Source organism: Schistocerca piceifrons, chromosome 9, assembly GCF_021461385.2.
Source record: "Schistocerca piceifrons isolate TAMUIC-IGC-003096 chromosome 9, iqSchPice1.1, whole genome shotgun sequence".
Classification (NCBI taxonomy): domain Eukaryota; kingdom Metazoa; phylum Arthropoda; class Insecta; order Orthoptera; family Acrididae; genus Schistocerca; species Schistocerca piceifrons.
The window spans coordinates 114615413-114629684 of NC_060146.1; the positions used below are offsets into that span (position 1 = coordinate 114615413).

At 40.7% G+C, this 14272-nt stretch overlaps 1 protein-coding gene across 1 annotated transcript in view; it reads right to left on the bottom strand.

Moving 5' to 3' along the window:
- Window positions 1-14272, bottom strand: part of LOC124717032 (ESF1 homolog) — an 88774-nt gene that overhangs the window by 35317 nt on the left and 39185 nt on the right. Inside the window, exons 5-6 of the mRNA XM_047243687.1 lie at window positions 9755-9955; window positions 4216-4477 (exon numbers count right to left, since the gene is read on the bottom strand). Of these exons, the coding sequence (XP_047099643.1) occupies window positions 4216-4477; window positions 9755-9955 (463 nt within the window). The remainder of the gene's footprint in view (window positions 1-4215; window positions 4478-9754; window positions 9956-14272) is intronic.

Below are 14272 nucleotides of genomic sequence, written 5' to 3' on the forward strand. Positions count from 1 at the left end.
TAACTCTTATTCTCTCATTCCAGCAGATTTATTCCGTGACAGTATGTGTAGCTAATGATAAAAATCAGCTTCAGATGGACTCTTATTTACACAACCATAATATCAATTAGTATAGCTCAAGAAATTTTTCACATTTTAATGTAATACTGTGGAAATGCCACTGAAATTAACAAAATCATCACACACCTGTTGTCGCCAATTTTCACTTCAGTATCATTCGACATGCCCCCACCCGAGGACAACAACCAACCACTCAGTTAGTCAACACGGACTACATCCCACCTTTTATTAAGTTTTATAACACATCTGCTGACCACTTAATCACTGGTTACACAATCTCCGTAGGCCTCACATGATTGGCGACAACTGTAGGCTACTTCCATGTATGTTGCATTTAAGAAGCAAAATAAGACCAGAGTTCATAAACTGTCAATCAATCAATCATCTTCAACATTTTAAAAAGGACACAACAATTCTTTGAAAGCAATGTGAAATAAGATGAACATCAACTAAAGCAAAACATGGGTAATGGATGACAATGACAATGATCATGTTACTTTAGTGCATGCGTTCGTAGCATTTTTGTTTTGCATTTTGGTGTTCCAGTTGCTATGGGTTTACTTACCAACTGTAATATTTTTATTTGTCTTTCACCACAGCTGTTTCAGTTGACACGTTGTCATTTTCTCACTTGGAGATGGTGAGTGGTCTGTGGACGCTAAAAAATGGGAGTGCCGTGTGGAGAAATCAGAACATTTCTCACATATTATTCTGTTTGACTTCAATAAAGGGATGACAGCAGCCAGAGGCATTTCCGCTATATATGGGCACAATGCCACTGGACACATGGCAAGAAAATGACTTTCTCACTTTGAGGAGGATCGTTTTGACACTAGTGACTCTCCACATTCAGGAAGGTTTTAGAGGTTTCATGAACACCATTTAAGCACATTAATTCATAATGATCCACATCAGTGTACCTGAGAACTGGCAAATGTGATGAACTGAGATCTCATTCCACTAACATGCACCATTTGCATGCAATAGTGGAGATTCAAATATCAGGAGTATATGTATAACATGCTGTAAGCCACAGTCACAAAAATCAGCAGGTGGCCTGATGTGCATCCCGCTTGCTCATCATGGATTGGTTCATGAACAACACCAACCATTCCTATCCCGTGTCATTACTGGTGACAAGAAATGGTGTCTATGCTAGCATAAAGAAAAGAAAGGAATGGTTGAACCCAAACAAAGCAGCAACTCTTCATACAAAGACCTGCGAGCATCCACAAACGATAATGTTATGTATCGGGTGCATCTCTCTGTTGAACAATCTTTAAGGAACTTCCTTATCAGATGAAAATGCATTCCAAACATAGCTTGACAAATTATTCACCTCAAAACCACGTGATTTCTACTCACTGAATTTAAAAGTTACCCCAGCATTGGCAGGCTTTAGTAAATAATGAAGGAGACCATATTATTTGTGACTAAAGTCTCTGTTATGTGTATCTATTGTGTTTATTAAACTTATGGAAAAACACTATGAACTTACACACCAATGCAATATATGGTGTTGAGTGCACAACACCTGGGTCTTGAGTAACCACATGGAGATCTAACAGGTGAGTATCGTTAAAAGAAATCCACTCTGCTAAAAAAATAAAGTACTGAATTCTGTACACCATAGGCACCACAAACATATGGATCCATGCGTAAGAGGGTTACGTCCTACACAGAGTCAACTGTAGAGGAAATAAATCAGGTGATGCTGCAGCAAAAGTATTCGACAGCCTCCTGTTTAATGTAAAGCACAACATCGATAATCTCTACTAATTTAAATGAAAATTAAAAATATACTTCATTAGCTGCTCTTTGTACAAATGATCTGAATATTCAGATTCGGGGATTGAAAATTTCAGTTAGCCGCATGTCAAGTAGCAGTGTTTGATATAAAGCCACACCATGTGATCGAAAGTATCTGGACACCTGGCTAAAAATGACTTACAAGTTTGTGGCACCCTCCATCAGTAATGCTGAAATTCATTATGGTGTTGCCTGGATCCTGATGCAGTTTGGAATTCATGTGTGATGGTCTGGATAAATGTCTGCCTATTACACATTACAACCCTCTTCAACTGTTGGCGGTCTCTTTCAGTCAAGAGACGAGGTCGTCCTATACACTTTTGTGCTGTATATTTACCTTCACATTTCCACTTCACTATCACATTGGAAACAGTGGACCTAGGGATGTTTAGGAGTGAGGAACTCTCATGTACAGATGTGTGACACAAGTAACACCCAATCACCTGACCACATTCAAAGTCCATGAGTTCTGCGGAGTGCCTCATTCTGCTCTCTCATGATGTCTAATGACTACTGAAATTGCTGATATGGAGTACCTGGCAGCACAATGCACCTAATATGAAAAACGTATGTTTTTGGGGGTGTCCACATACTTTTGATTAGATAGTATACACGATAAATAATAATGTTCGATAAATAGGATTCATTATTTAGAGACATGAAAATATTTTCTTTGAAAAATAACTATGTAAAAAGTATATAATTAAGCTACTAATAGCAGCTATATACTATAACTGAAGAGGCAGTGGCCTTTTCCTAACTACCAACTTTCATTATAATTTACTTGATTAAATGTAAACACCAGAAGTGTGAATAGCATTAAGCAGTAAAGTGATAGATTATCGTTAATACAGTGTACCCACACTTTAGGTTTCTGTGTGTTCCTTGTCTTTTGAGAATGTATATTAATTAAATACGAGGGCGGTTCAGAAAGTAACCTCCGATTGGTCACAGTGCGGGTTGTGGGGGGAGTAGCGATGCCATCTGTGCATTCACGCACTCAACAGGTCAGTCGGCATCAAGCCGTGGTCGAGTGAACGTCGTACCTGCGCTAGTTTAGTTTTTGTGGCAGTTTGAAATGTGTGCTGCAATAGAAAACCCCGCCAAATGTGAAGTGCGTGCTGTCATAAGGTTTTTTACAGCCAAAGGATATTCTGCAGCAGCTATTCATCGTGAGCTTTGTGCCGTGTACGGACCAAGAGTTATGAGTGAAGGAGTTGTCCGTGAATGGGTACGTTTATTTAAAAGTGGACGAGAAAACGTTCATGATGAAGAGAGGAGTGGTAGACCATCATTGGTGACTGACGAACTTGTTCAGACAGTTGATGCAAAAGGTCGTGAAAATCGACGTTTCTCAATGTCGGAGTTGTCTACTGGTTTTCCACAGATTTCTAAGACTCTCTTGTACGAGATAGTGACAGCAAGATTGGGTTACCGTAAGTTCTGTGCACGATGGGTGCCCAAAATTCTTACCGACCACCACAAAACTCAAAGAATGGCCTCTGCATTAGACTTTCTGTCAAGTTATGAGGACGAAGGAGAACCATTGTTAAACAGAATTGTGACCGGTGACGAAACCTGGATTAAGTACGTGAACCCTGAGACAAAAGAACAATCAAAGATGTGGGCACATTCAAATTCGCCTACCAAACCAAGAAAAGCCTCGCAAGATTTTTCTGCCAGAAAACTGATGGCAACGGTGTTTTGGGATGCCAAAGGGGTGTTGTTGGTTGAATTCATGGAACGTGGTACGACCATTAATCAAGACGTGTACTGTGAAACAATAAAAAAGTTACGACGGGCTATACAGAACAAACGCCGTGGTATGCTGACTTCTGGTATCGTTTTTTTGCACGATAACGCCCGTCCTCACTCTGCTCGCAGAACAACGGCCCTTCTTGAGTCCTTCAAGTGGGACGTTATCAACCATCCACCTTACAGCCCAGACCTGGCGCCAAGTGATTATCACCTCTTCATGCATTTGAAGAAATGGCTCGGGTCACAGCGGTTTGATGACGACGAAGAGCTCAAAGATGCGGTCACAGGCTGGCTCCAGGCACAAGCAGGTGATTTTTATGCAGAAGGAATTTCAAAGCTTGTGAAGAGATACGATAAGTGCCTCAATCGCTATGGAGACTATGTAGAAAAATAGTGCAAAGATGTAGTTGTAAGATGTATATATTAAAATATTTTTATTTAACTTGGTGTATTTTTTTAAATCAACCGGAGGTTTCTTTCTGAACGGCCCTCGTAATTATTAATTAATTAATGACCTCATCACTGATTAATATATTACACCTCATTTAACTTCGTCCATACAGAAGACATAAAAACTGCACTACTCACACAATTCGTCCTCTTCCGCGTTATGTTGGTCATCTCGTTCCTCCTCATCTGATCCTGATGATGCAAGGTACGCACGCAGGTCGGCATCGTCGATTTCATCTATATTTTTTACCGTCTGTAGTTTCCGTGTGATATCGACTCGTTGAGGGTCCGTTTCATCCCATGTGAGCTCAACTTTGGCTTGTTGCAAAGCTGTGTTAGTAAACAGCTTGGGTGCATACTTCCCAGGTTCCGGTAAGCTGTCACAGCTGTCTCGTGGCTCCTGAGAAACCACCATAGGATTAGTCTCTGTACAAACATTAATTACAAGAAAACATAGCTTCTAAATTCAAATATTACAGTACAATTTTCAACTGCAAAGTCCACTAATAAAGATTATGATTTTATACATTGTCCATCACATTAACGGGGCCAGCTGTCAAAAGCTTGAATAACCACCTTTTGCAATGCAGACCACAACAAGAAGTGCAGGAAAAAAGAGTCTGTGAGGTCATGGAAGGTACCAGCAGGGATATGGAGCTGTGCCGATTCCAGTGCCATGGCTGCTAATGACCCACAGAACAACAGCCCAATCGAGGTTGCTCCACAGATTCCCTGCTGGATATAAATTTGGGGAGTTTGGTGGCCAGGGAAGTACGGTAAGCTCATCCCGGTGCTTTTCCAACCACATACGTACACCGCAAGCTATGTGACACGTTGCACTGTTCTGCTGGTACATGTCATCATGTTGGCGAAACACAAACTGCTAGTAGGAGAGGTCACGGTCTCCAAGGATGATGCTTACTTGTGTTCATCCACTGCCAGAATGACTAAGTCACCCAGGGAATGCCACAAAAATATTCCCTAGATCGTAGCACTCTCTCCTCCAGCTTGGACACTTCCAATGACGGTTGCAGGGTGTTTGCTTTCACACATTTCGCACTATTTGTGCCAGCAGCCATCTGTCTGACGGAGCATAAAACGAGATTCATCTGAAAAGGTCACACGCTGCCAATCAGTGGATGTCCTGTTCATACCAGCGTGTAAATTCCAGCCTCTATTGCCAATGAACAGCAGTCAGCACGGGCGTACGAACCGGGTGGCTTCTGCGGACGCGACAATGTTCGGTGAATGGTAGTTGAGGAAACACTGTTGCTAGACCCTTGATTCATCTGGCTGGTCACTTGCTCAACATTTGCATTTCTATTCACCCGTACACATCACCCCTGACATCTAGGGCCTGATGTGTACCACAGTTACCTCGGTGCCAGTTTTGGATAGTGCCATTTTGCCGTGAACGGTATATTTTAATCACGGTGGCACGTGAACATTTTTCAAACTTAAGCCATTGGCACACGGACCGCGCTGTCGAATGTTAACGTTGAGCATGCCAAGCTCAACGTGCTGCTGAACACTCAGGAACGATACGACTTGTGCATATGGTACAAGGGACCCAACGTGGTATAAGCGATCACAACGCACTCCAGAGGCAGTTGAGGGATGTTTCTAGTTTGTAAAGCACACTGTTTACTCAACGGGTGACCGTAAAATTCCCACGTTAGCCCTACTAAACGCACATTTCCTCCATCATCCACGAAAAGGAAAGTACCATGTCCAATCAATAAGGACACAGGCTTATAAAAGTTGCATTACAAACAGTGCGGTACAAATTTGCAATACTTGTCCGCATAAGATAAACATTATTTCATCACTCCCACATTTTAGTAAAAGCCGAACGTCAGTCTTACTAGATCACTGTTCCTACCCAGTAGCAGAATCTTTGCAACATGTGAATTACGAATCGAAAAAGAAAAAGGAGCAAATTTTTTTTTTATACAAGTAGCGCAAGCTGTCCTGTAGATTAAGCCAATTGAACAAAGTCACCCCTCAAAAAAAAATGTGAACTTATATTTACATAACATCAAATATTATAATATATACTTATATTAAACTAATGATAACATATCAGAATCTAATAAAAGCGCGAATGTTAGGGAAAAATAAAAAAATTAGGTTTTGACAAGACACGAACCACCGCCCCAACCAACAACTACATGCAGAATACTGACGCTACTCATTACCAACAACATGTCTTCCACTCCTAATCATATTATGTTAGCCCTTTCTGAAAACCTTAATCGTAGATATGTTACTAATTGAAATTTAATTATAACAAATTGTACCAAGAACAATGTGTTTTGGGTGTATATTCAGTGTGCTGCTGTCTTCAAATAGCCTACTCTCATAATACGTAAGTTACAATAATTCTTTTGCTACGAATATGATGTTTCTCATATTGGAATGAATCAAACTGTTAACAACAGGTTTTTCAGTGAGTCTCAATTTGCAGGTGCTCAGAAACGGCATATATACATATAGGCTTGCAATGAATGCCAATATGGTGCCTCACAACTCCGTTCTGAAGGGAAACGGCGTGCGTGTGACGTAGGTGGCGCTATGCCATCTCATTGGTCAACGCTCAGATGCATGCTCAGAATATCTGACATGCCAGCTATTGCTCTGCACGTTCGGAAGACTCCCGAACGTGCTATTCCACGCTATGACGTCAGAAACTTGGCACGCTCAACGCCCAACGTTTCGGATGCACGGTCCGTGTGCTGATGGCTTTAGCCACTTTGGAAATGCTTCTGCCCTTGGCCTGATAGCAAATGATCGTACCCTTTTGGACATCAAATAAATCGCTCCATTTCCACATCGCAACGATTGTCCCGACACGCTTTATATACCCTCCACTGCTAGGGGTGTTGCCTGCTGTCTGCGAGTCGTTACTGAATGTTGACATTAAACATTGGTGGTGGTCACATTAATGTGACTGTATTGTGTAGCCAGATCAAATATGCAAAGGCAACAAGCAATCTCTGCCTACCAAAACCCAACACGTGGACAACCGCAGAAAGAGTGGTGATCCTGTTACTACTGTGCTTACTGGTTTGGCACAGCACAGCATAACTATCACTTCCTAACAGCTACAATACACACAGTTACTGTGTCATTAGATCACCAACATTGGCAGCAGCTAGACACAAAACACACATTGCCTGAAGTCATCTTACTTCCACAGGCTTCAGCCAATTCGAAACTAGAGAGTTCTCGTTCAGGACATTGCAAACAAACTAAACAGGGGTATTTCTTGCAACATGAATACACCAAATACTTGACATATGTATCAACCTTCCTAACATTTTCCACAATTCAGCAAGGAAAGAGGTCAGTGTTTTGTTGCGTGGCTTCACTACAGCAGTTTCCATTCTCGCACCTACCCTACTATTGCTAGTCTACGTGCCAACAGATACAGAAATGTGCCACAGATTTATATATAAATTGCCTACTACAGAAATTATTTGCTGAAAATTAATGAAATTTTCATGCAGACATTTATCATGTTTAAATTTTTCAATGTAAGGTAACCTTGAACACAAGGTCTAACACCATGATCTATTCCCTCGTGCGTTCTGCATTTCCATTATAAGACACAGCTTCAAACGTACCTTTGCAAGTTGTCTTTATCTTTTCAAAGTCTAAATAAACAATAAATGAATTATGCACTGAAAAATCTGTTAACCTTCTAAATTTTTCATTATCACGTCTAACACATAGCTTCAAACAGTTTCTGCCCTTTAGTACTAGCTATATGTGGTAATGGAGATGGAACTACAGTGTCCTAAAAACAATATGTGTCTTTGCATTTAGCATATCATTTGCTGGACTCTGCTGTTAATATAAGCACCATGAAACATCTGCATTATATTGGTCTACTCAAATTTTCCAAAACACTGACAAGAATTATTTACAGAAGAATGGAAAGACTGGTAAAAGCCTACCTCAAGGGATATCATTTTGGGTTCCGAAGAAATATAGGAACACGCGAGGCAATACTGATGCTGCAAATTATCTTAGAACAGGGCTTAACAACTGGCCAGTTTTGAGCGCGAGTACTCGCGTCTGCTGAGGCACGTGCTCGCGAGCAGGTGCAAGGTCGCGGAGTAGGGATGGAGGGGAGGGAGGGGAAATGCACGCGCACGTTTGAACAGGGCCGCAGCGTGCCTATTGAATTCGCGCCGACTGTGTAACGTTTAAAGTACTACGATCAGCTCTTAACAGTCACTTCGCTGGTTAAGAATCATGTGAAGTCGCCGTTGTGTAACCCCAACCATGCTTTCGCAGCTCAACCCCCACTGGGAGGAATTGTACCTGTTTACAGAAAAAGATGGTGTTGCAAAATGTTTAGTATGTCACAAAACGCTGAATTCTTTTACGAAATTTAATTTGCAGCGACATTATATGTCGTACCACGCGAAAGACTACGGATGTGGAAAATGTGATGGACCAGATCGTGCACAGGAAGTTATTAAACTTAAAAGGAAGCTATCCGAAGAAGATCTGGACGACGAAGAAAAATCAACTGAGGCAGCTCTCAGAGTGGGTTACAAAATTGCTTTGCTTTTAGCAAAATCCCTGCGCCCCTTAACTGATGGCGATTTAATAAAAGAATGTTTGGTAGTTGCAGCGGAATATTTGTGTCCATCTCAAGTTGAACAGTTTCAGATTGTGCCATTATCTACCATGACCATTATGCGTCGCATACAGGACATGGCAGACGACGTCCAGAGCCAGCTTGCAAATATCTGTAAAGATTTTATGGCGTATTCTCTAGCTCTGGACGAAGGTGTTGATATCACTGGAACAGCGCAGCTTGCCATATTTATTAGAGGTGTTAATAGAGATCTTCAGGTGAGGGAGGAGCTCCTCGATGTAGTAGCCATGAAGAACACTACAACCGGAGGTTGAAGAAAGTGTTGAAAATATAGGATTGTCGTGGAATTCTTTAGTTTCAGTGTCTACAGATGGTAGAGGCATACACTAAGCTAATAAAATTATGTGGCACGTGTACATTCTCCTTTATTTGTTTCATTTGTCGCAGTAATAATTCGTGAGTGATATCCCTGCAGGTGGCCGCGGATTTGCATCAACTGGCGGCAGCTGTTGTGTGCCCCACGTGACTCTCCCCACTCTCCGCTCTGGTCTGGTAGTGGGGGTAGCGTGCTCGCGCTGCTCCGTGCTCGCGCCTTGCTGCTCAAAGCTTGCTCTGCGAGCACGTATGTTGTGAAGCCCTGTCTTAGAAGATAGGTTCAGGATGGATGTGACACTACCAATGAGGTAGATTTTTAAAGTACTGGACGACAGACCTAAGGTCTCCAGTAAATGGTTCAAGGGAGTATAACAACTTTAAAGACTTCCATGGTAAGCTGAAATAGAACGGTGGCTAAACACAGGAGAGAAAGTATGTCGCTGGCGAGAGAATGAAATGCTTTTGAGCTGCAATAAGTCTTTCAAAAATGGCTTATAATTATTTGTTGTGGTCTCTAATATTTGTACATATGAATGAGTGAGTGAGAGAGAGAGAGAGAGAGAGAGAGAGAGAGAGAAAGAGAGAGAGAGAGAGAGAGAGAGAGAGAGAGAAAGAGAGAGAGAGAGAGAGAGAGAGAGATATGTCCTAAAAGTAGAGACTATTACAAATGGTATAAGAGAACACAGATACCTGGTCAAATGTCATGTCATCAGGTACAAACCGGAGATCGAGCTTTGTAGCAGAGCTCTCGTACTCCAGGCCATCACACTCATTGTAAACGTGTTCAGCAGTAGCTACACTGTCGCACTCGGCAATGGCATAGAAGTACTTCAGCCTATTCAACTGATAACGCCGTAGCTTCTCCATGTGGTAACGTCTGCCCTCCTCTGCCTGTAACAATAGGAATGAGCAATATAAATAATTTACTTCTTCAAAAATATTACATCCGCCATGTATAGTGTGCAAATGTTAAAAGCTAAGAGGGAAAAAATATCCTTTTTTTGCCACTCATTTCATTAATCATATATTTTAATGATCAATGTTTTGGGTTATTAGCCCACTGCCTAGAACTGCTGACAAAGATTGTAACACTAAAATTGATATCACCTATACGTATCTCAATAACTTTTTTGTCTGCTTTTACTTAATGAGATATCTGTATAACCATGTTCTTTGATCTAACATCTATGTAAATGTTTTCCGAATAATTTAAGTCAATAGAATTACTATATGTATGTCACTTTAAAAGCAACGTTCTGCAAAAGCACTGAAACGTTAAAGCTATAGATGTACCACCTGTTCGTGCATATGGTAACTAGGATTATAATCATACAAAACATGGAGGGAAGTCCCTCCGTTACAAAACTCGCATGGTGGGAATAAAAAAAGGTGGATTTGGCAGTTGAACTGCAAAGCTCCTTTGTGGCAAGAGATAGTTGGTCGCTAGCATGCAAAGTTTTCACAACATCTTGTATGCCGAGTGAAGCAAAATTATTTAATATAGCCTCCAACGTGGAAGAATTTGGGCTCATTATTCACGTCAGACATTGGTACAAAGCTATGTACTACAAAAATTAGCTGGCTTTTTGAGCTGCCTCAGCCACTACCTATGTCTCAAATAATCAGTTGCATAGTCATACTGTATAATTACATGGGCCAGTTATATGGTTTCTAATTCAATAATAAGTTTGTGTTCTTTAAACTTTGTGTTGAGCACCCATATTTTATCCTAAGTCATTTATGAAAGCAGGATCCTTTTCCAAGTGCTACAGTATTTGCAAGTATCCTAATTTATAGAAGTAAAAAAATTGCTTTCTTTAACTACATTAAAAAACTTTGTGTTATAAATTTCATACTTTTTCAGTTAGCCTTGTTTCGCAAGTACTCTAAATGTTATTTATAAATAGTTAAAGTTATGCCAAAGTACAATTGAAAATTAACTTTTCTGACTTAACATACAGGTGTTAAGTTATATGAAAACCCAGTTGTTCCCAAAATGTTTTTTATATTCCATCTATGTCATTCACGCCATACCAGTGGTACAATGCTTGCTAAAGTGTGCTACTGTTTTGTACCATATTTGCAAAACAGAATTTCAGTATCATGTAAAGTCATTTCCAACACTTATGCATCTTTATGAACAGTGCTGTCTTAAAGAGTCTATCACTCCAGTTCCTTCACTGCCTCTGCGGATTAAACAAACCTGTGACCATTCGTGCTGCCCTTCTCTGTATATGTTCAATATCCCTTGTTAGTCCTCCCTGCACAGGTCCGACACACTTGAGCCATATTCTAGAACTGGTCGCGCAAGTGATTTGTAAGTAATCTCTTCTGTAGACTGATTGCACTTCCCCAGTATTCTAACAATAAACTGAAGTCTACCACCTGCTTTACTCATGACCGATCTCCATGATGCTTTCAAACTCTCCTCATTTACAATACTTACAGCGGGTCAGTAGTGCATTTATCAGCACAGCGGTCTAAATTGAGGCTTCCTATAAACCACATACCATGGTGACTCATCAATATTCTTTCTGATTACTGCATCAAGGAAAGGGAGGCAGTCACCCTTATTTGCCTCTGTCACAAAGTGAATATTTGGGTGGGTGGAGCACAGGAGTTTGAGAATGACATGCTAATTTCCACTGCAGTTAGACCACATAAAGCTACAATATTTTAAAACTGTGTACTCAATAGCTCGTTGCTCAAACTCCTCCATCAGGTTGGCGACTTTCTCTCTTCAAATGATTTCCCTCAGATTTCCAGGTTCAAATTCCCAATTTTTCTGAATGTTTTTTGTTGTGTGTTGGAGCAAGATTTACTTCCCTAGTTTTCAAGGCTGCATGTGAAGTTTGCACTGTCATTTATTAGTAATTATTCCACTTTCAACTAGGACTGAAAATAAAATATATAGGAAGCTGATGATTTTTGTTGTTAGTCGAATATATTGTGAGGTTTAATTGCAATAATTTCTAATACACAAATTTAATATATTTTACTCTAAAAACTTCATTTACTCTGAGAAAACTCATACAGTCCAAAGTCAAAATAGAAGAGTAGGCATGTCACAGCATCCAACACTGTGAGAAAGTCAGCAAAAATACTGGTTTCCACTAAAATTTATAAAACAGACCCAAAGTACAAATACTCAATACTAACTTACCAAAACATGTGTCTTCAAATAAGGATCCCTATTTACATATTTTTAATTAAAACATGCTTCTGTGAGAAAGATGAACTCACTGGTCTCACACACACATCACACACTGTCACTCTCACAATCGTGCACTGGGAAACTGACCTTGAGTCAAAAACCCACTGACAATAATGAAGATTCCTGGGATCAATGAACATGCTATTGTAAACATAGTCAAGCAAAAATCATTACAAGAATTCAGTGTACTTTGTAACAGGTGTAGGACAGTACAGAATAAATGCCCTCCTCTATATGAATTTGAGGTATACAAGGTTCTGTGTACATGTGGTAATGTCTATAATGAAACTAAAAGTGTGATACTAGCCTGAAGGAACACAAAAATCTTTCCTGGTTAGGAAAAGCTGACAAATCGGCTGAAGCAGAGCATGCTCCTCAGTCGTGAAACCATGAAGAGAAGTCCACCAAAAGTAAATATCCGATCTACAGTGAAAAACTACTATCCACAGCTATATAGAAAAGCCACCAAAATATATAAACATTGGGACAATTTTAACAGAGAAGAAGAAGTCATGACAGTTGGTGATATAGAGACAGAGTCTCTATAGAATCAATAGATAATTTTTACCTTTGACACCAATTATCTCTGCAGATCATGTATAAATTACCAAGCCCCCTTTTCACAGTAATCACCTCTCTCTTCAGAGGTGGTCCTGGGACCACTGACTCTGCCAACTGATGTCCAATGCAGCTCTGGTTTAGGAACAACGAAGTTTCATGGACCATGACCATACAATCCAGAAATGTCACCAGCAATTAAGGCAACTGGTCATGAAAGCCTTCATTGTAATTTAATGCACTTCATCTTCTTACATTACTCAAGTCCACAACTGATCATTTGTGAAGCACAATCTTGAATGTATTTGTAACAAAAAGACAAAGTAAATTTTTAAACAATGGAAAGTCCAGGTTGGAATATTAACAAACATGAAAAGGATAGATTGTTATTCACTGTAAAGATAACACACTGAGTTGCAGACAAGCACAACAAAAAGACTGTTACACACTAACATTTTGACCAAAGCCTTCTTCACAAAAAAAGGTAAACACACACACACATTCACACACTGGTCGATCTGGCCAGACTGCAACTCTTGCACTGAACGAAAGCAGAAATCCAGAGTGGGGCAGAAAAAAAGAGAGGAATAGCAGGGCGTAGGTGGGTGGGTGGGTGGGTTGGAGAGTAAATGGACCAGACTACTGCCACCTGTTGAGCACTAGTGGTTTCAGTGTCCACTGGTTTGGAGGCTCTAGGGAGATCTAGGTCCTCGCGGGACACTTGGATCTCCACTTCATCCTCACAATTGGAGCCTGCCAGAAGCAGCAATGTGTGGGCCACCAGGATCTCTCACTTCTTGATAGGTTTCTTCTTTCAGTCCTCTCACTTTTCTTATGGTTTCATGGGCTGGGAGGGCGTCTCTGAGTTTGTCTCAGGAACTGATGATGATCAGGAAGCCCAATGAAGGGGACAGACATAGTCTGGTGGCCCTGAACGCCCACAGTAGGAGGCAGAACTGATGGGGATGCTGTTTTGATAAAGGGTGATGTTGTCATAACTGCAACACAGGATGACGTTATGTCTACAGTATTAAAATGGATTTTTTTTTTCCGCTTCTGTATACATCAGCCTATCCAGTGTCTTATATTCCATTATCTTACTCTCTTTCTGATAAATGGTGCAGTCTGGTGAAGAGAGGGAATGATGCTCTCCACAGCTGACACAAATGGGAGGATGGGCACAAAGGACATTTGTATGTGATGGATGTCCACACTCCCTACATTTGGTGTTCGTTTTACACCGAGAGGACATGTGCCCAAATTCTAAAATTTGAAGCACCACATTGGGGGAGGAAAATAGGGTTTAATGTCACTCTGGTAGACCATCAACTTGACCTTTTCAGGTGACATATCACCCTTGAAGGCCAAGATAGAGGCACCGGTAGCAAACCTGTTGTCCTCAGGTCCCTTATACACATGCCTGATGAAGTGGACAC